At 48.7% G+C, this 21765-nt stretch overlaps 7 protein-coding genes across 7 annotated transcripts; 4 read left to right on the top strand and 3 right to left on the bottom strand.

Annotated features, from left to right (window-relative positions):
- Positions 1–103: 103 nt before the first annotated feature.
- HD556DRAFT_1448855 (uncharacterized protein) lies at positions 104–1199 on the top strand (the record flags this gene model as incomplete). Its single annotated transcript, XM_041307504.1, has 7 exons — positions 104–166; positions 200–313; positions 353–429; positions 488–702; positions 750–981; positions 1032–1101; positions 1155–1199. 7 exons carry the CDS (start codon positions 104–106, stop codon positions 1197–1199), a joined length of 816 nt encoding a protein of 271 aa, XP_041154720.1.
- Positions 1200–2183: 984 nt separating this feature from the next.
- On the top strand, positions 2184–4048 carry HD556DRAFT_1409769 (uncharacterized protein). Its single transcript, XM_041304126.1, has 4 exons — positions 2184–2237; positions 2296–2915; positions 2972–3247; positions 3307–4048. The coding sequence occupies exons 2-4, from the start codon at positions 2619–2621 to the stop codon at positions 3823–3825; spliced, it is 1092 nt and encodes a 363-aa protein (XP_041154721.1). The 5' UTR covers positions 2184–2237; positions 2296–2618; the 3' UTR covers positions 3826–4048.
- Positions 4049–4518: 470 nt separating this feature from the next.
- Positions 4519–5693, bottom strand: HD556DRAFT_1409774 (uncharacterized protein). The gene is made up of 2 exons (XM_041304127.1): positions 5271–5693; positions 4519–5217 (listed from the first exon to the last, which is right to left on the bottom strand). The coding sequence occupies exons 1-2, from the start codon at positions 5496–5498 to the stop codon at positions 4957–4959; spliced, it is 489 nt and encodes a 162-aa protein (XP_041154722.1). The 5' UTR covers positions 5499–5693; the 3' UTR covers positions 4519–4956.
- A 37-nt stretch (positions 5694–5730) lies between these two features.
- HD556DRAFT_1409775 (ribonuclease H-like domain-containing protein) lies at positions 5731–8985 on the bottom strand. The gene is made up of 6 exons (XM_041304128.1): positions 8353–8985; positions 7823–8301; positions 6744–7765; positions 6579–6686; positions 6291–6520; positions 5731–6234 (listed from the first exon to the last, which is right to left on the bottom strand). Exons 1-6 carry the CDS (start codon positions 8955–8957, stop codon positions 5814–5816), a joined length of 2865 nt encoding a protein of 954 aa, XP_041154723.1. The 5' UTR covers positions 8958–8985; the 3' UTR covers positions 5731–5813.
- A 3177-nt stretch (positions 8986–12162) lies between these two features.
- Positions 12163–12774, top strand: HD556DRAFT_1409806 (uncharacterized protein). Its single transcript, XM_041304129.1, has 2 exons — positions 12163–12501; positions 12564–12774. The coding sequence occupies exons 1-2, from the start codon at positions 12348–12350 to the stop codon at positions 12623–12625; spliced, it is 216 nt and encodes a 71-aa protein (XP_041154724.1). The 5' UTR covers positions 12163–12347; the 3' UTR covers positions 12626–12774.
- Positions 12775–17118: 4344 nt separating this feature from the next.
- Positions 17119–19306, bottom strand: HD556DRAFT_1448861 (uncharacterized protein; the record flags this gene model as incomplete). The annotated part of the gene is made up of 9 exons (XM_041307505.1): positions 17119–17824; positions 17874–18019; positions 18071–18202; positions 18249–18393; positions 18447–18661; positions 18713–18836; positions 18888–19003; positions 19052–19088; positions 19149–19306. 9 exons carry the CDS (start codon positions 19304–19306, stop codon positions 17119–17121), a joined length of 1779 nt encoding a protein of 592 aa, XP_041154725.1.
- Positions 19307–19486: 180 nt separating this feature from the next.
- Positions 19487–21377, top strand: HD556DRAFT_1312829 (uncharacterized protein; the record flags this gene model as incomplete). Its single annotated transcript, XM_041300723.1, has 8 exons — positions 19487–19657; positions 19714–19808; positions 19864–19932; positions 19984–20214; positions 20547–20719; positions 20947–20972; positions 21135–21344; positions 21372–21377. The coding sequence occupies 8 exons, from the start codon at positions 19487–19489 to the stop codon at positions 21375–21377; spliced, it is 981 nt and encodes a 326-aa protein (XP_041154726.1).
- Positions 21378–21765: the final 388 nt, after the last annotated feature.

The raw sequence follows: 21765 nt of genomic DNA on the forward strand, positions 1-21765 counted from the left end.
GCAGTCTGAACCAACCAGTCTCAAATTTCACTGCACTCTGACCGCCGAGCCCTCCCGGGCCAGTGAGCTAAATTATGCTCCAACTTGAAGAGAACACAAGTTCATGGATCTCATATTCGAGAGAACCACGAAGTATCCGAACTGGGACCCACCCGCAGAGATTCCAGTACGTCTGATCTGTGGCTCACGTCGTCTTTAGTTGTATGTTGACGTCGAGCAGGTTGGGTCATACGGAAAGATCGATAAAGCCACGGGCAATTTTATTCCCCAAGGTTCCATCTACTCCAACGATTTCCAGTCGCTTCTCCGCCGTGTAGGCATCGACCCCGAGTCTGACGAACATTGACCCAAGGACTGTCCGGAGGAGTCTGAATTCACTGCTTGGTCGAAAAACGTCAGAAGATTAGAATTGAACGTCGAATCTCACGCGTGAGTTAACATATCATCCGTCCTGATATCGCATTCCGATCGGCTTTGAATCCACCAGAGGTGTGCCTGGGATTGCTACAGCTACTATCAAAGGAACATGGCAGTTCAGAAGGGGAACCACTGGCTCTATCTTGATCATGAATAAACCTCGGATAAAAACCATCACTCAAGACGTTCTTGGGAAGCTCTCCAACATTGAGTTCCTCAAGTCGGTTCATCTCGTTATCAAGGTTTTTCATTGTCCTGCCTACACCTTGTACCTCTCAGATAAAAGTAAGTGTGCCATGTTGTCTGAAACTAATATACTCATGTAGGTGCAGGCGGAGAAAATATCAACATTGCTCTGTTATCTTCCGCCCCCGTTTTAGTGCCCCTGGCCACTGTTGGTGCGACGGTCGAGGTGAAACGGTGGAGTGACGCACAAGCTGGATTGACACGCAGCGGGAGTATGCCGGACCATTGCTTCACTCCTTTGTATGAACTTAAGCATCCCAGGTATTCCCGCGCTAGTAGGCGGTCATCAATATCCCCCGAACGCACGGGCGAAGAATTGTGAGTGCAATTATTGAGCCGACTTGTTGGTTAACTGAACAGCGCATCAGATGGGTTACCTCAAACCTCCCGTGGGCGTCTCTTGACGAGGATGGTCAAGAGCCGCCGGTGTTCATCGACGTGAGTATCATATCTTATTAGTCAATTTCAGTACTTGACAATTCCTTGAACAGAATAATCCGGATTCCAGTGACTCAGAGGAAGAGTCAGGCCTTTAAGAACGTACACTCAGTGAATGATCATTGGCAACAATGCCTAGATACCAACTCGTTTTCTATGCTACAGATATTTGTGCTGGTATTCATGATGAGCTTGCATGACATATCTGTAGCACCAACAACAAACATTGTAGCTAGCTCTCATTCGCACTACACACGATACCTTGGAATACGCACGATATCGGATCAAGAAAGAGACAGGGAATTTCTATATCTATATACCACGGAAGCTGTTAAGACGCGTCAGTGCTCTGTGGGCTGTCCTGGGGGATAGCATACGAGAAAAGGGAAAAAGTTATAGTGCGAATAGCCAGTAGAATCTGTTCTCGACATTGGCTTGCACTCAGCATGTGAATCACTTCTAGGTAAAATTTCCGCCGCAATAGCGGTGCCGCGGAGGTGTAATCGTTGTGTAGGGTCTGACGTTCGCATTATCTATTGGGCTTGCATGATTCGCATCTTCGGTTGTGAGTGATTGTGCTGTCCAAGGGCTAGTAAGTGATCGAATGGGCGTTAACCCTCATGCTAGACGTACCTTTCCCTCAAGATTCAGCCCAGCACGCAGACGGATTTAATCTGAGTCAGTCTCATCCCATACCATACTAGAGGGATTGTCATATACGCGGCCTTGGCTATGAGCTTTGAAGCAAGGTCGCAGCTGAGTTCGGTATGAAGCCTGACTCATTGGGAGTGCAGCGGTTGGCCATGTAGAAGCGTTGACTCTCGCATCTGTATATTTATATTGCATAGTTGCTTGTTGCTGTTCTTCAGTACGTCTATTTCGGTTATGTATCAGCCATCTAGTTTAATATTAGAACTCACATGCGAACGCCCGACAGAATTAAAGTCTGACCGAAAGCTGCAGAAGAGTAGGAGACCGCAGCATGATAGCGAGAGAGTAACTGAAACAGTAAAAAAGTGTTTTGACAGTGGCATCTGCCGAAGAAATACCTAATACAGCAATTTCAGGAACAAAAATTGTCTCAAGTTAACGTCGACGTCAGACAAACAGTGGAAGCGTGATATAAGGATCTTGCTGTGAGTTTCACTTCTTATCAGCAGCATTTGAGTTCACTATTGAATGTGATGATGCCAGCATCGACCACGCCGAGTCTTGCGACAAGCAAGGCTCGCTCAAGACGACGGTCGCATACCTTGAGGCTAACCCCGGCTTCCGGCAAACCTGGCCTAAGCTCATCTTCTTCATCTTCGTGTTCATCTTCATCTTCTTCGTCCTTATCTTCATCGCGGACTACATCGTGCTGCAAACCACCATACATACCTTTGTGCGACTTGCTTACCCCTGCAGACACTGGTGCACACTCCTCTCAGACACGTCCTTCCGCAGTGTCTACACTGCCGTCGTCACCACGAAAATCTTCGCAAGATTTTGTCGTTTCTACTGCGCCAATACATCCCATGCGCAATCACCACCGTCCACGGGAACGTGACTTGCTCTCCGAGAACCGTGACCAGGAATTGAGTGCAGATGACGAAGAAGACCCGACTAATGTTATATACACTGCTAGACGCACTCGAAGTAATCAAGACATACACCGTCACACTAATACACGATCAGTAAAGGATTCACGAGCGAGCGGGTTTCGTGCAGTCCTAAATGTGGGCATTGGCTGGCGGAGGCCCAAGTCGGAGCAGATAACAACTGCTCCAGGACAATTAGGTGCTGGTGAAACAGAGACCGAGGCTGACGAACCTGTGAGGATTTATCGGCATATACATCATATCTTTCTTACTTGGATACGTATTTGCAGCCACGACATCTTCCGACGACGCGTATCCTACCTGCCTCAAATCCATTAGTTCCACCAAGCACTCTGACAACTCTACTTTTTGATGCATCACGGCTCCTGTCTGTTGTCCCTGCTTTATTAGGCGCGCTCATAAATGCCTGGTGTGTGTGGAAACCTCCAGGTCTATATTCAGGACAATTCGCTCCCGGTTCGTGCTCTCGAATTAATCGAGGGCATGATAGTTGGGGTCGCATCGCTCTGCCGGACAGAGCTGATTATTTTCTGGCAGTGCTTTGGGTAAGGTTTTATCTTTTCGGGGTGGTTAATCTCCAGGTTAATGTTTTTATCATTCACAGGCGCTACTGACGGCGCATCAATGCCTCCAGTTAACAACCGGACTCCTTCACCGGTGGCGTGCCTACTACCCCCCTTTATCCACGCTCATACGTCTTCTCGCTTTGCAGGCCATTTGTTGGCCTGCAACCCACTTCACGCTCGAGATCCTTGGCGGATTAGGTTTTAATGTCGATGTCGCATTCTCTACATTAAATATCTTGGACAGCACACTGCTTCGTTGGACCACAATACGTCCGGATGTGTGCTGGGCTGTCATAGGGACGACGACGTGCATTTCTCGCAGCATCCAAATATGGGTGACGAGCAACCTTCTCCCGTCAGATACAGGTACTCGCGTGTCGGCCGTCCCTGATCGTCTACGGCCTCATGTAAAGCTTAAGGGAGAGGAGACACGCAAATTGGCTGGACGCCGGTGGGATTGGTGTGTCGTTGCAAAGGTCTGCATGTTACCTGCAGGGTGTTTGTATTTTGTCATGGCGTGGATTGGTGCATGGAGAAGGGAGGCCTGGGATTGCTAGAGTTATAGGTCACTTCCATTTGTACCTGTTGTACAGTTTTATGCATTGATGTCCCCGTATGTTGAATATGCATCAGGCCACAGTGCTGTCAGAACGCTGAGCTATCAACTCATGGATCTTGGGAAACCATTCGCTGCAGTCGGCTTGAGGGGAGAATGCGTGTTTGTATCTATGAGGAAATGATATCCCCTCTGGAAGGATATATCGAGATGCATCATCCGACTTAATTATCCATGCTAGTGATACGTTCGTCGAGGCTAAGTGTCCTGAACATGCTCCTTTTAGAGCACTCCTTGCAGACTCAGACAACTTGAAGGACAATGATACGAAACATACATGGATTTATTTGGCTACTGTGGGTGTCACAGTAGCACTGAGACCACTCAAGGCACGAAATAAGATAGAAAATGATTCATCGTGTAGACCATTGATTGATACACCACAGCGAATAACAGAGTCATGACTCTCGTTGGTTGTTTCATATGCGATATATCATAATTGTGTAGAGTCCCACCACTCCCCGGGCCCAATATTTCATCATGTTGACTCGCAGTTCAACGTTAACCTCAAGTTTCAGTGTGTAAATAGTATGCTGACCGTATCACACATTCGAGATCGTTTTGCAGCCACTGGAGATACTAGCGCTTCTTCGGCAGCACTTATTAAATTTGCTACCGAGAAATGTAGCACACACCTTCTATAGTTGTTGATCTTCGCAGCGGATATTGAGTCACTCAAAATGGGGACCAAGAAAATACAATTATCTTCGTAATGGCAGTGTTTCTACAAAGGAAATGTCCTAATGATTTGGACTTAGAAGTACAGCTTTTCTGCTCACGTACTGTCTATTACACAAAGTCAGTACGAGCATAATGGGAGAAGATCAATTCGGTAATCACATCAGTTGTCAGACTCAGGAGTTCTCTGTGGATTCATGCACAGACTCCGGACTGCCTTGAGTCACTTCATCTGAGCTACCGCCAGAGTCGGCGGCAAGTGCTTGCTTGCTACCTTCTGCACGAACATCGTTGGACCGGTAATGCTCTCGAGCATAAGCCTCCATGTCAGTGAACTGTTCGTCCGCAACACCGAATGACATCGTGTCATGTTGATACGCGACGGCACCAAAGTCTATACAGTCTTGAAGCTCCTCTTTACAAGAGCTTGAACTGATGTGTCGAGAGGTTCTGAAGTGGCGCTAGCATATGTATCAGCCTCACACTCAAGAACCATATGAAGGAACTTTGTGTGTCGCTCAGACGCCTCGATTCGCCAAGCCGTTGCCATGGCACTCAGGCGTCTCCACTCACGATCAGCTTCCTTCGTGAGGACGGCTTGAGCCATGGCCTCATTGGACAGGTGTTTCAAGCCAGAGCGTAATTGATGCTTGCCCTGACATGCTTGCCATCAATAAGCAACGTCGGGATACATATGTGATAACATACACTCTGAATATCCATGAGACTCGTATCGGTGTTCCCTGGGGTAGTGTAACTTTCAGCGAAGCGGAGGGCCCACATGGTGGGACCATCCCTGTCGTAGGGCTTGAATCTTCTTTTCGCATCGTCCACATATTGTGACAGATGATGGACTATGGGGGGAAGGAATGCAGGTGCATGCATATCATCTGACATGACAGAGCTTGGATGAGGAGTAAGGTGGGACTCGGACATGCCTATGTTATGCGATGGTGACTCGTGAGCCCTGCAGTAGAGTAAAAGCGAGGTGGCTGAGTTTCAAAGGTCTCGAACAGTGTTCCAAGGCCTCCATATATATACGTAGGATGTGTATATGGACGAAAGAAGTCATCGATTCTTTCAGTAGTCATTGAATCCATCCTAGTGAGCCTTGATCAAGGTGAACGTTTGAACAGCGAAATTTAGTAATGTTGCCCATATCAGGCGACACTTTGTTTCATTTCTCACGATCTTGAAGATCAAATACATTCTACAACGCCATGCAGATACAAATTGTCTTGTGCTATCTCTTCAGATATAAAACATCGTCTCCTTCAAATTGATATGGACGCCTTGACCCCATGCTTGAAGAGCAGCATCATAAACACGCTGCTCGGCCGCCTCCCTTTCGTCTGCCGCCATGGCCTTTCCTTTACCCTTACCCTTTCCCTCTCCCTTCCGACTCGAGGAACCAGGCGCAGAAAGCTGCTCCGAGTTTAGAAATCCATCGAGGTAACAACGCGCCCGCTCGCATGCCAGGTCAGCATAATACGCGAGGGGTACAAGGCTCACCGCCTTGGTGGCGCGGGCATATAAGTAACTCGCGGTGTGTGTGCCCTGCTGTATCACATCGGCACTAAAACCACTCTCGTCGTAGATAACTGTGTAGTGAGTAGGTCGCGCGTGGCCCTTGATCCCATCATGGGCTTGCAGATAAAAGTCGAAATCATAACTGGTAGAGACAAGAATATGAGCTGACTTCCATTTCACAGGTCTATGAAGACTTACACGGCAGTGATGCGTCTATCGACGACTGTTCCAGGGCGTGTGTTTCCGTTTCGGCTCTGATTCTTCTGGTCTTTCGGCCTGAAGCGAGCGTGGTGCCGTTTCCCACAGATGATAATACTGAGGTGGGGCCGGTACTCGACAAGATCCTTGGTTTCTTTGTGGATGGCCTTGAAGGCATCCAGAATCTTGTCCTTCTCAGAGCCTCGCTCGAGCACTGTGTCGAATTGACCCTAGGTTGTGGGTGAGAATCATACTCGAAAGTATAAGGCGGAAGGATTATTGACTTACCTCTGAGACGCCATCTCTGTAGACGATTATCCTCTCTGGGAGGGAACCACTCCTCTTCTTGTACGCTCTCAGTCGCTCTAGCATCATCTCCATCAAGTCATCTATCATCTGTAGGCGTCAATCAGCTATGCGAAGGTAAGAAAATAATTTGTTAGAGCAATATACCTCTCTCTTCGACTTCTGGCACCTCAAACTCGCAGGGCATTGCGCGAGAGACTTATCAATAGTGGCGATTACTGCAGCGATGGATGGAGTGCCTGGCTTGCTGCCAGGTCCAGGGTGGGTAACATCCATGCCCACGAGCATCGTGCTCTTCGTAGTGAGCCAGCGCGTGCTTTCGACGTCGAGCGTATGATTGATGCCCCCGAGTTTCTGGTTGAGCTTCAGGGCAACGTTAGCATAGTACTGCTGTGGACCCTTGTTTTTCAGGACTTTGTTCAGTACAATCGTGACAGAATGTATCCCGAGCTCGACATCACATATGCGTTTGACACCGGGGTATAACTTCGTGTCACGGAAAGGTAGGAGGACCAGTAAAAACATTGGGTTACCCCCGACGAGGTTCTGGATCGTGCGCTTGATTTCCAATATACCCTTCGACCGATCATTGTCCTGAAATTGTCGGGGCAATTGGGGCGTTCTGGCAACAGTCGGGGCTTGGTTTGCGAACATCATTCCTGACCTCTTACAACCTTCTCTGAACCCTGTCCACACTTTGGACACGTCTTCATCACTGGGAATGGGATACCCATCTGACAAGACTACAACTGCCCATTTGGTAACGGAAGCTCCAGTGTGGAATTTCACATTCGTGAGGTTCCAACTGCCTCTTGCCGGCTGCACGGAAGGAGAACCAAAATGGTATTGCAGACGTTTGGGCGGAGGGAGCTCTCGTCCAGGAACGTCGGTCATCGTATTGCTGATCGATATGCCAAACTCATCTAGAATGCTCGCCTTAGGTTCAGTCAAAGCAAGCGAGGGCAGTCCTTTGTTGATTATCTCTTCAAAGTTGGCGGCCGGCGGCTTGCATGCATGATTCAGCATGTTCGTGGTCTCTCTATCGTTAAGAAGACCTCTGAATGGCTGTGATTCAATCACACACAGCTCCAGTGGAACATAATTCGACCTTCCCGCTGTCCCAAGGTCAGCGACTGGGAGATCTGGACGTTTCAGTGATATACTGTGCACTAATGCTTCAGGATCAGCTTGATGAACAGAGGCTAGCAACTAAATGACGACAATACCATTCTGAAAATGCTCGGCGACTGAAACTTGACGTCCATCCTTCACAAATGTTGTTTTCTCTGCGGACAACGACGTGATCCGTAATAACGTGCGGCGCTTGGTGTAACCGAGATACGTGGTGGTCACTTTGACATTCTGAGCAAACCGCTGCAGAGTTGCGCCTTTGGAAAGACCCGCAAATTCTTCATATGCTGAATCCAATCGTGCGTGCTTGTAGAACGGTGTCATACATACACCAACATTAATCATTAGCTCTCCGAAAACGGGCCTTGCGGACAAGAAGAAGCCTCTGAATGCCTCCAAGCCAGTAAGCCCAGGCGAGAGCTCATTTGCCTTGAAGCCCGGAAACCCGAAGTAGCGACTGTTTCCTACTCGAATTGCAGTCGACGATGCATGTTGCTGAAGAACGATGTTGTATGCAGATATGAGCGGGGAAATGTCGTAGTTATCATTGATATCGACGTCGCAGTGCAAAAATCTGGACAACAAAATTGAGACAGTAGGTCACGTCTCTTGGCTCAGTACTTACTGCTTGAGTTTGCTAATATCGAATTTGCGGAGTAATTCGAGAGAGACGGTATATTCTGGCAAGTTGGGACCAAGCGTCTGTCCTTCCTCGAAGAACCTCACAGAAATCTGCATGGGTTGGGGAAGTTCTTCGGCAGATACCAACGTCTCTCTCCCATCAAAAGCCACGCAGGATTTGACACTTTGCCAAGCCTGGTTATTGCTCTGCTCGAGTAACAGCAGGAGACGACGCTGAACGTCTTTGGCGTTCCTGGTTGGTTCGACTTTGACACGATATGTATAAATAAGTGACTTTGTGATCTTCACTGCGAAGAAGTTGGCAACCAGTGTGACCGGTTCTCCGAGGGTACCGAACCCTGGACGGATAGGACGGTCATACCGAATGCCAACCTCACCTCGCATTTTCTCTAGCGCTTGCTCATGAGAGCGGAGTAACTCGGCGGCTTCACCTCCTTGAGAGGCCTGTTGCGGACTAGCCGGCAGCCCAGAGGTGCGTCGTGCAGGACCTGCAGCAGGATCCCGTTGCCCAGTAGGACCCCGCTGGGCTCCTCCACGACCACGGGTGCCTCTGTTCTGAGCTCGGTTGAAATTGGTGTTGGTGATCATAGTAAAGGAGGTAATGAGAATTAGGAAGCCAAGGAAGTCGAACTTGGAATATTAATGAACTGCTTGTTACTCAGCAAAGAATTTTGTTGTTCACACGCACAGACCAAGCTTTAGATAAAACATACATACCTCGCTTGCTGCTTGTCATAGAGCTGTGATTCGTGAAGATTGAGTATGGGTAGAAGAGAGGCGTGTTAGATGTCTTGCCTTCACACGTCAACTCTTCTCTCCTTGGCGTCACTTTGATCCAAAATATGACGCGACCGGTGGGGACGTTAAACATAGTACACGAGCTTCACAAAGCGTGCCATAGAGAACTCGCCGAGTAGCCCAAAACTCGAACGTCCCTTTTTCTTTTTCAACGAGTTGCGGATCCCTGAAAAACATTAGTCCATATGTAAAGAAACGAGCGCATAGCAGGCCTTGACGTAAACTGAAAAACTCCCAGGTAGACTTTCGTATTTTATGACTTACTCAGCAGCAGCAAGCTCTGCTTCGCACTGAAGTGGATGCTCCATGCCCTTGATGCGGATTAAAATATTCACCATTTACCGTAAGAAAATGCTAAGAGCTGTTGAGACAAGTCCGAACGTTTCGACCCTAGTGAAAATTGGACAGACGCCCTCGCATGCAGAGATCGACGGATTTGTAAGTTTCAAGTAATCAGTAAACTCGTATCGATGGAAATCCAAGTTGTACAAATACATGTTGAACTATCTGTGTACGATTTTAGTAGTATGTACTCAACGCTGCATGAAATCCAACTTTAACTTTTCAACGAGTCGCCTGTCCAGCAAACATCAAGTTCTCCGCGCAGAAGACCATTACACCACCAAGAGCTGCATTCCAGAGAACGGGGGTCAACTTCTCTGGTGGTGTTGTCAACACGTGGCGTGGATCCAGGGAAAGTAGCGCAAAGGAAAGGAGGTGCACGAGGAGAGATGGATCCGAGTGCGTGGGTGATAGTCACGGCGGCGAATATTGATTATCAGAGGAGTTAGACACAGGTGCGGGGGAACGAGAGTTGAACTGAGTGTGAGCGTGCCACACGTCTTCCATCCTTCATGACTGACACAAAGTGAAAGGACGACGAAAGTAAGAGCAACAGGTAACTTCGTAGGGAACTTCTCCCGTCCCACCAGTTGGCTGATGTGTTTCTGTTGGTCGTGATTGAGACCCTTGTGCACCTGCTGCTGGTTGACTTGATTGGGTTGCACTGTTGGCCTGGTTGCTGTTCGTACGTTGCACAGCTGCAGCCGCTTCCGCACCAGTTTGAGGGACAATGACAAAGGCATGTCTCTGCAGTGTATTTCAATGGAACGAAATTGGAGGGACGATGAGTCACTCACAACATCATCTTGAGCAAGAGGTACATCGACGGTGCGCGTGGAACGTCGTCCGGAAAACAACTTGAAGTTGAAATTCCAGTGTCGGGACTGTCGTTCGATTGGTTGGGATGGATTCACAGGTCGTGTGCCGAAATGTATGGAAGTGAGAAAACGACGCCAACGAACAAGGGACAATGGGCTTGCGGGAGGAGCTGCACGACCAGACGCGTGGTCTGATTCGTTGCCAAAGAAATCATTGCCCTGTATCTTGGTGTCATGCGAGAAAGGTCAAGAACAAGAAAGTACACTGACATATCTTGCCAGTCCTATTTTTTTGGCCTGCTGATTAGACGCAAGACGGGGTCAAAGGTCTGACGAGACATATGAGAGAAGGTGGGGTTGCTCACGATTGGTGGGCGCACAACTCTCGGTTGGGCTGGACGTCCCTAGTGAGAAGTGAGATGTAGTGTAAAAGAGAAGCAGAGAAGACTTGCCTTGAGCTCTGCGTCTGCAGCCTAATGGCCAGAACCGTCAGGAAGGGAAATTGGACAACAAAGCGCATATGTACCAGAACGTTTTTGAGCACCGCCTCCAGGTTCCATACATAAATTTTTTTGTCTAGTCCAGCACTTGCAATGGATTTTCCATCGCAGGACGCGGCAACAGCGAAGACTTGGTCATCATGCAAGAGTGGATCTCCGACTGCCTGATTGGTCTTGAGATCCCAGATGCGAATGGAGCAGTCATACGATCCGCTAACAATATAGCTTTCATTGGGAGTAAGACAGAGCGATTGGACGGCGTTGGTGTGACCCCGAAAAACGACGAGTTCCTGTCCATCAATCGCCCGCCATTTTCGGATAGTGTGATCGTATGACCCGGAGAATATGTGTGCGCCGTCCTTGGACCAACACAATGACGACACCCACTTTTCATGTCCCTTGATCTTCATAAGCAGCCTGCCGTCCTTTGACCATATGCAGATCGGACCGCTCCCACCGCTCATGAACTTGTCGCCTTGTGGAGAGTATTTGACGGCTTCAACCCATCCGTGGCTGATCTCTATGGGTGGTGCTATTTGTCGACCAGTATCCGGGTTCCAGCGTCGTATCGTGCCATCATTCGATCCACTTGCTATCTCCAGGGAATTGCAAGACCAATCAAGGCACCTCACTGCAACATTATGCCCCTCCCACGGGTCACCAACCATCCTGCCCTCCTTTATATTCCACAGTCGCAGTCTGCCGTCTACACTTCCACAAATGACCATTGTTTCATCCCGGGATACTACCATTGGACCTATCCCTCTCCCATCGCTATTAAAAGGTTTACCCATTGGCTCTCCGTCTCCTTTCCACTGACGAATCGAACTATCATCAGACGTGCTCATTATATTGCCACTGCTGCCCAAGTAGGCAAGGCTCCATATGCATTCTGAGTGACCCTCGATGACGCACTCTGGCATCAAGCTTCCTGCCGGACGTTCTGGCTTTGGTTTCTTCCATGACGTGGTCCGAGTGCTGTGATCGACAAAGTAGGATCGGCCTAGTGGTGAGATGTGCCATTCCCATCCGGGAACAGCGAGATCCCCGGGATTATCTATGTTCCATGGTGAGTTCGTCGCTCCTTGTCACAATTTCATCCCTCACCTAGTCGCACTCCTGGTAAAGGTCGGTTCCACGAGGTAATCGTGAGCGTGCCATCTTTATATAGTGTTTTACCATCCGACGACATCTTATACTGACGCCACATAGGAGGAAGCGCTTCATTCCCGCCTGATTCTAATTGAATAAGCTGGTGGGTATCACAAGGTACTTGCTCACCTTCCCAAAGTGCGTCCTGGCGGTGCTGTGCACCATATGGTGGTAAATATTTCGCGCTCGTCTGATATATCGATGAGTCCAATGGCGCTTCACCCCGTCTCGTTGACGTGCTCGACTCGGCCTCTTCGTGTGGCATGACCTTGATCGATATAGGATGCTGAGCTGTACAAACGGACTAGAGAGAGAAATACTGCGCAAAGTCGGTGATCGAGGCGAGGGAGAGATACGGGTTCAAGGTGATGAGGAGACCTACTATTTGGGTCAGTTTTGCATGCTGTGGTTGCAGGCGCTTTGCTGACACCGCATGTCAATATTTCAATGGCTGTGTAACTACCGGATCAAGTACTTACCTTCGTCCGGTTCAAATTTCGAGGCTGTTCGATGTATATTGGTCTGTTTACGTATGTCTCATCAGCGATTGGAATAATATGATGTTTGTTTGAGCGGGTACATACACACCAAATCTGCACGCTGCATAGTACGTAGCAGCACTCCCATGCAAATCACCATTGCATGACCGACGGGAACGTAAGTTCCGTGATATTGGCTGCGTAATATTGTTATAATCAACAACCCCTGGGCGTTGATAGTGCCTAAATCAAAGTTTTTTCATCTCAGTAAGCAGATTTTTGAACGTTCGACATCAAAGCCGAAGGCATGTTCAGAACATTAGAAGAACAGCAATCAATTTCACCGGTTTTCCGAACACGTGTCAGGTGACGACCTTCTAACTGCTAGACGACAACACATAATCTGTCAAGAGTCGCTTCGGTGGGTTTCCAGTCCGAAATGGCGACCGACTACTAGCAACAGCGGACAACTACCTAACGTTGTGGGTGAATTACTGATATATACTTGTACAAAGGGGATATATGTAAGGTATGGACTTCGGCACTGAGCTTTGCACGCTCTCTGGCAGCAGGTTTGACGCTTTCGAATATGCTTTTCGAATGCCGGACTCAAACATTGTCAGTTCGTGCCCATCCAGTAGCACATGCTATTAGTTCCAGGCCAGCCTCCAATCATGCGTACAGGCCCAAGCCCTCTGCTGTGCCCCTTTCTCTTAAAATCGCAGCTCTTCTCCATTATATCCCAATACACCAGCGAAACTCAATAGCGCCGGTACAAACTATGGTATCAGTAGTATCCTTTCGCACACTCTGACTCTGTTTGTATTCGATCTCCTATGTCTTTCGGATATTCTACGCGGGAGCTACACAGACACTGGCACACCCTGATGCTTGATTTGATCATGCGCCCCTTATTGAGAGAGATATATCAATATCGTTGCGCATGTACATGGGACAGAACGAGTTATATCTAAGATGCTCGATGCGTAAACACAATGAAAGGGAAGAGAAACGTTCGAGGAACAGAGTTTCTAGACAATTTTACGACTGACACGAAGTGGAATGACGACCAACTTGAAAGTCAAATCCGCAGCAGGAAACTTCGTGGGGAACTTCTCTCCTCCCACCGGTTGACTGGTGTGTTTCTGTTGGTCGTGCTTGAGACTCTTGTGCACCTGCTACCGGTTGACCTAATTACGTTGCACTGTTGGCTTGGCTGTTCGTACATCGCATAGCTGCAGCCGCTTTCGCATCAGTTTCAGGGACAATGTCATATCTCTGCAGTGTGCTTTAATGGAACGAAATTAGTGGGACGACGAGTAACTCACACCTTTATCTTGAGCAAGAGGTACATCGACGGTGCGCATGGAATGTCCTCCGGAAAACGACTTGAAGTTGAAATTCCAGTGTGGGAACTGTCGGTCGATTGGTTTGGATGGATTTACAGGTCGTGTGCCGAAATGTATGGAATTGAGAAAATGACGCCAACGAATAAGGGACGACGGGCTTGCGGGAGGAGCCGTACGACGAGACGTGTGGTCTGATTCATTGCCAAAGAAATCATTGCCCTGTATCTTGGTGTCAGGCGAGAAAGGTCAAGAACAAGAAACTACACTGACATATCTTTCTAGTCCTATTTTTTTGGGCTGCTGATTGGACACAAGACGGGGGTCAAAGGGCTGACGAGACACGAGAAAAGGTGGGGTTGCTCACGATCGATGCGCGCACAACTCTTAGTTGAGCTGGACGTCCCTAGTGAAAAGTGAGATGTAGTGTGAAAGGGAAGCAGAGAAGACTTGCCTTGAGCTTTACATTCCCATCATGTGCGCCCTAGATAGCCAAAGCCGTTAGGAAGGGGAATGAGACAACAAAGCACATACGTACCAGAACGTTTTTGAGCGCTGCCTCCAGGTTCCATACATAAATTTGTTTCTCTACTCCAGCGCTGGCAATGTATTTTCCATCGCATGACATGGCAACAGCGACGACTCTGTCATCATGCAATTGCAGGAGTGGATCTCCGACTGCCTGATTAGTTTTGAGATCCCAGATGCGAATGGAGCAGTCAATTGATCCGCTAACAATATAGCTTTCGTTGGGGGCAAGACAGAGCGATTGGACAGGGTGAGTATGACCGCGAAAAATAACGAGCTCCTGCCCATCAATCGCCCGCCATTTCCGGATGGTATGATCACCCGACCCGGAGAAGATGTGCGCGCCATCCTGGGACCAGCACAATGATGACACCCAGTTTTCATGTCCCTTGATCTGAACAAGCAGCTTGCCGTCCTTTGACCATATGCAGATCGGACCGTCCACACCGCCGCTCATGAATTCGTCGCCTTGTGGAGAGTATTTGATGGCCATAACCCATCCGTGGCTGGTCTCTATGGGTGGTGCTATTTGTCGACCAGTATCCGGGTTCCAGCGTCGTATCGTGCCGTCTTGCGATCCACTTGCTATCTCCAGGGAATTGCGAGACCAATCAAGGCACCTCACTGGTGCATTAACATTATGCCCCTCCCATGGGTCACCAACCATGCTGCCCTCCTTTATATTCCACAGCCGCAGTCTACCGTCTCCACTTCCGCAAATGACCATGGTTTCGTCCGAGGATACTACCATCGAAACTATCCCACCCCCGTCGCTATTCAAAGGTTTTCCCACTGGCTCTCCATTTCCTTTCCACTGACGAATCGAACTATCATCAGACGTGCTCATTATATTGCCACTGCTGCCCAAGTAGGCAAGGCTCCATATGCATTCGGAGTGGCCCTCGATGACGCACTCCGGCATTAAGCTTCCTGCCGGACGTCCTGGCTTTGGTTTCTTCCATGACGTGGTCCGAGCGTTGTGGTCGACGAAGTAAGACCGACCGAGTGGTGAGATGTGCCATTCCCATCCAGGAACAGCAAGATCTCCGGGATTATCTATGTTCAATGGTAAGTACGTCGCTCCTTGTTGCAATTTCATCCCTCACCTAGTCGCACTCCCGGTAAAGGTCGGTTCCGCGAGACCATCGTGAGCGTATCATCATGATATTGTATTGCACTATCCGACAACGGCATAAACTGTTGCCACATAGGAGGAAGCGCTTCATTCCCGCCTGATTCTAATTAAGTAAGCTGGTGGGTATCACAAGGTAGCTGCTCACCTTCCCAAAGTGCGTCCTGGCGGTGCTGTGCACCATATGGTGGTGGATCTTGCGCGCTCGTCCGACATATCGATGAGTGCAATGGCGCTTCTCCTCGTCTCGTTGACATACTCGACTCGTCCTCTTCGTATGGCATGACAAGGATGTTGGTACGTTGTACAGACAGACTGGAGAGTAAAACACTGCGCGAAGTCGGCAATCGAGGGGAGGGAGAGATACGGGTTCAAGGTAATGAAGAGACCTGCTATGTGGGTCAGTTTTTGCATGCTGCGCTTGCAGGCGCTTTGCTGACACCGCATGTCAATGGCTGAGTTACCATCAGATCAAGTAGTACTTACCTTGGTCCGATTCAAATTTTGAGGCAGTTCGATGTACATTGGTCTGTTATGTGCATTTCGTCAGCGAGTCAAATGGTATGATGTTTGTTTGAGTGAGTACATACACATCAAATCTGTACGCTGCATAGCAGCACTCCCAAGCAAATCAATACTACTGGCAGTAGCATGACTGACGGGAACGTATATATATAGAAGTCCCTTGATGTTGGCTGCTGCGCAATATTGTTGTAATCAACACCGGTACCCCTGGGCGTTGATGGTGTCCAAAGTTCAAACCAAAGTTTTTTCGTCTCAGTAAGCAGAGAGTTTTGAACGTTCGACATCAAAGCCGAAGTCATGTTCAGAACTTCAGATGAACGACAATCAACTTCACCGGCTTTCCGAACCCGTGTCAGGTGGCTAACGCGATTGATAGTGTGAGTGAATGCATTTACAAGGTGGATAACGCAGCGCTACGACTCGGAGGTCTCAAAGTACTATCTGTACATTAAAGTTGGTCGGTGGGAGTCACGGTAAGTTGCTGAGCAAAGCCGGGCATTCCCGCTGAGATCTGGACCCAAAGTTTCATAGCCACATTCGGATACGATATATATTCGTTCATCCAAAAGTGGTTGATTACTTCAAAACGGGACCTCGAAAAAACGACCACCGAGGTCAACGGTACCATCACCAAAATTACCGAATCCAGAGATGGCCATATATTGCCATGTCGGAGCTACCATACCTGCCATATGTATCTGGCGGAAGGTCCCAATATAAGGCAATGTTAGGAAACTCAATTCTGACATTGCGACTGCTATATGACAATAGTCTGGCATTAGGCTAATGTACCGATATATCAAACATTGCTATGTACATAATGCATTTGAATTGCGCTCAGATTCATCAGACATTGCAATTGCGTTCAGATATAACAATGTGATGCATTGAATTAATGGTAGTACAAAGCAGTGAGGTACAGTGGTTCCGAGCCTATGTATGCGAATGCAGGTACTGAGGTAATCGAGAGCAGACAACAGAATGGGAAAACGAGTGATCTATGAGTAGGTCAGTAGTACAGCACAGTAGCAAATGACAACGACAAAATGAAAGTACACATGGGGGGGGGGGGTCTGCGAGCAATGCAAATAAGAGGAGAACGTGCGATGATGAACGAGGCAGGGGACAGCTACTTCCTTGACCTTCTCCGTGGCTTGGCTTCTGCAGATGGGGCAGCCTTGCCACGCTTTGGCTTAGAGACTTTGGTGCTCCCCTTCTTGGCCTTGCGTTTACCTTTGACCTGGACGGGTTCAGACTCATTGTCTGACTCGGACCCCGTTAGATCACTGGGGGCGGGCGACTCAGCATGCGCAGGTGCTGGTGCAGATGGAGCTGGAAGCTTGCGAGGAGAAACTCGTTTGGGAGCAGAAGGCGCTGGAGTTGGTTCGCGAGGGGCTGGCGTTGGTTCACGAGGAGGCGCAGGTGCTGGTGCAGATGGAGTAGGAACTGGCTTGCGAGCAGGAATTGGCCTGGGAGTAGGAACCGGCCTAGGAGTAGCAACTGGCCTGGGAGTAGGAACCGGCCTGGGAGTAGCAACTGGCCTGGGAGTGGGAACCGGCCTGTGAGTAGGAGGTGGCACTGGAGTTGTCTCGCGAGAAGGCATTGGTTCGGAAGGACGAGCTGGCGTTGACTTGCGAGGAGGGGGAGGTGGTGAAAGGGAAGGTGGGGGAGAAGGAGGGTGTGCTGGAGCTGCTTTGGCTGCACGACGAGCCGCCATTTGGGCACGGACTCGTGCTAGATCGTCATCTCTTCCTTCACGAGAGGTGCTAGAAATGTCGTTATCTTTGCTGGTAATAGAGTCGCCCTCGCGGCCTTCTTCGTTCTTGAATAATTTCCTTGAATCAATCATGTTAGCGTGACATGAAGAATATAAAAGAAACTTACATGTTCCAAGCTCTGAGGAGCTCGTCTTTCCATTCTGGATCGGGTGAATCTTCGATGAGGTCGACGATGTTGTTGTAAAAGTCGCGATAGTTGAAATCGCCGTCGACTTCCGACCAAGCGTTCTTGGCGCCAATACCAAAACGAACCTTTGAAAATTGAGCAACTCATGACTACAGATAGACCTTGAGGAAACAAACCTGCAAGCAGCCATAGGCAATATGCGCTGCTTCTACTGTGGTCATGTTGTGTAGGGCAGCGTTACAGGTGCGTGTCGCCCGCGTCTGCTCCCCATACGCACTCGAGGGACTTGTAAAGATGTGGCGCATAGTCTAAAGCAACATCAGCATAAGGCAACAACGAAGAAACGACACATACTCTTTCCAACAAATGACCCCCGAACATGCCTTCGAACATGTTATTGTCGTCGTAGTCCTTGCCTGGTAGATCCCCAGCCCACAGAAAGGCAGGAAGAGCGGAGGCAGTCATCTTAATCTTGCCGCTTTGAAGTTTTTTCTGAGCCCTGTATCACGTTAGACTAACTTGAGTTGGACTTGAATTAAAAAAAAAACGCACTTCTCAGCGTCCTTTGAAAATTCTTTGAGTTCTCTGACTGGACAGAGAAATCGAGCGAGAATGGGGTGGTTACTACCCAGGTGGGTACGCGAACCAGTGCCGTCGTATACAGGTGGCATTATCGGGGAACGAAGGTTGAAGGCCGCGTAGTGACCGATTTGGTTCTTCAGGCGCGAGGTATCATCAGAACGAGTAGCGGAGATAGTAGCATCCATCTGATGGATGAATTAAGTACATGATATGCGCATATATGCGCATAAACTCACCTTCTTGATGATAGCGTTGAGCTCCGAAGTCCTCCGAGGGTCGCCAAGTAGAGGCTTCAAGCTCGGCGCGAGCTGGAGTAGATGAGCGTAGTTCCTCTTGTATCGATCTTGGATCTTAGGTGACCTGCGGAGCAGGAAAAGATTCAGTTAAATGTAAGATTCAAAAGTGACTCACATTTTCGAGAGTCGCTTGTCGCGACTAACCCGGATATCTTCGTCCTCCGAGACATCACCATTCTCCGCAGCGTCACGCTGCTGGAGAGAAAGACCTACCGTGATAAGTTGTTTTGTCTTGCAAAACACGTCAATGCAGCGCGCTATGCAACGCGCTGCACTGACAAATTCTTCGTGAGGGTCAGTCTCAGGCTCCATATTCCTGTATTAAAGCATTGTTAGTGATCGTAACATCAAACGAACTGATGATGAATCTACTTACATTTTCTCATCATCGTCTGATGAACGGCGCCTTTTTTTTGGCCTGGTGAGTTTCTTTGAGATCTTCTTCGGAGGTACAGCTACTGCTGACTGGGATGAGATAGAACTGTCGGATGATGAAGATGATGAAACAGAGGTAGCGCGTTTGCGACGCGCCATGGTGTAGGATGGAAAGATAAGAATCAGTGATAACTTAAGACGCGTGAATATTATTGACGCGCTTGTCCTTGTTTGGCTCCTATTAGATTAGGCTCCGCTGGAATTTTCATAAGTGTTTGACGCGCTTTGACGCGGGTATTGCTTTGAACTCTTAATTTTATACTTAATACTTATATTCTAATGTCTAACACTACTGCTCGCTCTTTCAGTCCTGTCGACTGCAGTGACAAAGTCGATGTCGGTGGTAAAGTCGGCGTCGCTGGCAACCACATCTTCATGGATGTCGAAAACCTGCTCGTCGACTGGCCAACGTATACAATCAAGTTCACGCCGACCCACCCAGGACCCGTGGTAAGTATTCAATTCGAATTCTCAGTCGCATTGTTTTACTTACATTAATCATACAGACACTTATATTGCGTTTAAAAGACGCGTCTAGGTTCAAATATGTCGAAGACGAGGACAGCGACATGGACACATCAGAATCGAAGGCTTGCAAGATGTATGATACATGTTTTTTGCTCATTAGTGTACACACTCACATTCTATCTTTTTAGCTCTTCGTCTAGCATGAAGGACGACCTGGATGCGACATTTGTCTCCGAAGAGACAACCTCCAAGACCGAGTATGTTTTTTTGGCAGTGTTTAATTCGTTTTTTTTCACATCTTGATTCAGGGATAACCCCAATCTCTTCATCGCAACTCCAGTGAGGCTCGACGCAATCAGGAAGGACTTTTCCTCGAAAAAACGCAAGCTCGGTCACGGTCACTTCTTTGGAGATGCAGATTCCGCTTGGCCCCCCCGCTGGCCTCGTGGCTACCGAAATGTTTCTTCTTTACCTATCTCAGCTTTTGAGAGCCTTAAGATTACACCTGCTGATGTAGTAGCCATTGACAAAACTACATAGTATGTTCTCATCTCATCGTTTTCGCCAGTCCTTTGCAGCACTTTGTCCCGCTTTCATTTTGTTACACCTTCATTTCACTTTGCATCAGATACCGACACGCTCTGCACGAGTTATCCCATTGTCCCATGTACTACTAATAGCAGAATTCAAGTTGTATTTCTTGTCCACCCACGAGCGCGCTATGTTTCTAAGGCTTCCAAGATATGCCTCTCCACCAACCTCATCCGTCAATGAGCCGTCGAACGCGAACGTTCCCAAGAGGCTTATCAGAATGCCCAGCCCGGTACCATTAAGCGAATGCAGTTTACATTCAGTATCGACGCTCCCCTAGCTCATTCCCTGCAACTTCATCTTCATCCTACACCTTCTCTGGCGAAGGCTCCACCCCCACCAAGCCAGACCTCAAGCCTAGCGTTGAGTTCAGAGAAGGTCGCAGGCGCAGGAGAGGTGACGGATCCTCTGTCACTAACCATGCCTCTTCCGACCCCGCATCCAACCAGAACGGTGTTTCTTCTACAACTAACATCACTTCCCTTCCATCTTTAGTACTTCGTTCAGTCCAACTGCTATCCTCTACTCTACCCCCACCCTATCTAACCCCATGAGCTATGGGATGAAGACCGCTGGCTCGTGCACCAGTATACTGCATAAGGTGCTGCAGTGACTCAAATACTTACATGGTTTGGATTTGCAGGATGATACCATGTGGCAGACTTGATGCGGCCTTCGAGTATCACTAGAGGACTTCCATTATAAGGTGCGTCCATGTGATTCATACCAGGCATTTAGGTATTGACATATCCTCATGTATATTTGGTAGTGTAGTGCTTGTATTCTAGATAAATAGCACTGTCCTCCCATCTGAAACCCCCACTCCCGCTACTCCATGGACGACCTCACCTGCCTTGGGTGTGGAAAGGCTTTCAACAGCCAGAGGCGCTTGAGCGCACATGAGACGCTATGCGAGACTCACCATGAATTCAGCACGCAGATCAGCAAATCATACCGGCGCTCTGAAAGAAATCGCAAGATCAAGAAGAGAAAAACCAACCGTCAGGAGTCTTTCAGTGGAGAGGAGGATGCCCCCCAAGAAATAGGTGACGTGCATGCCAAAAACTGGCATAATCAGGTATGTCTTGTCTTTTTAATCCTACAGAACTAATATTTGACATATATTACAGGATAGCGACATTCCTGGACCTTTGCAACGATCCCCTTCCCCACCACTACCTGAGCCTAGCGCAGCTATTCGCTCCAATCGTTCCGGGCGCATCATTCGCATGCCCAAACGATACGACGACTTCATTCCTGGCGACAACATACCTGAGGTAGCTCGGGCTGATGAGATCATGCCCGAAGAAGAGATTCATGCCGGTAACGAGCTAATCCCTTTTGAAACAGATCCAGACGCAATGGGATTGTACCGAGTATATGCTACTCGTCCCACTCTGTTTCCACGGTCCCCCCTCAATAGCCTATGCGACACGCCAATGTTGCAATTGGGTCCCAACAATACTCCGTCTCAGCTTCACACTGGTCCCCCCCTCCCT

Source organism: Suillus plorans, assembly GCF_016647745.1.
Source record: "Suillus plorans strain S12 chromosome Unknown HD556scaffold_80, whole genome shotgun sequence".
NCBI classification, from domain to species: domain Eukaryota; kingdom Fungi; phylum Basidiomycota; class Agaricomycetes; order Boletales; family Suillaceae; genus Suillus; species Suillus plorans.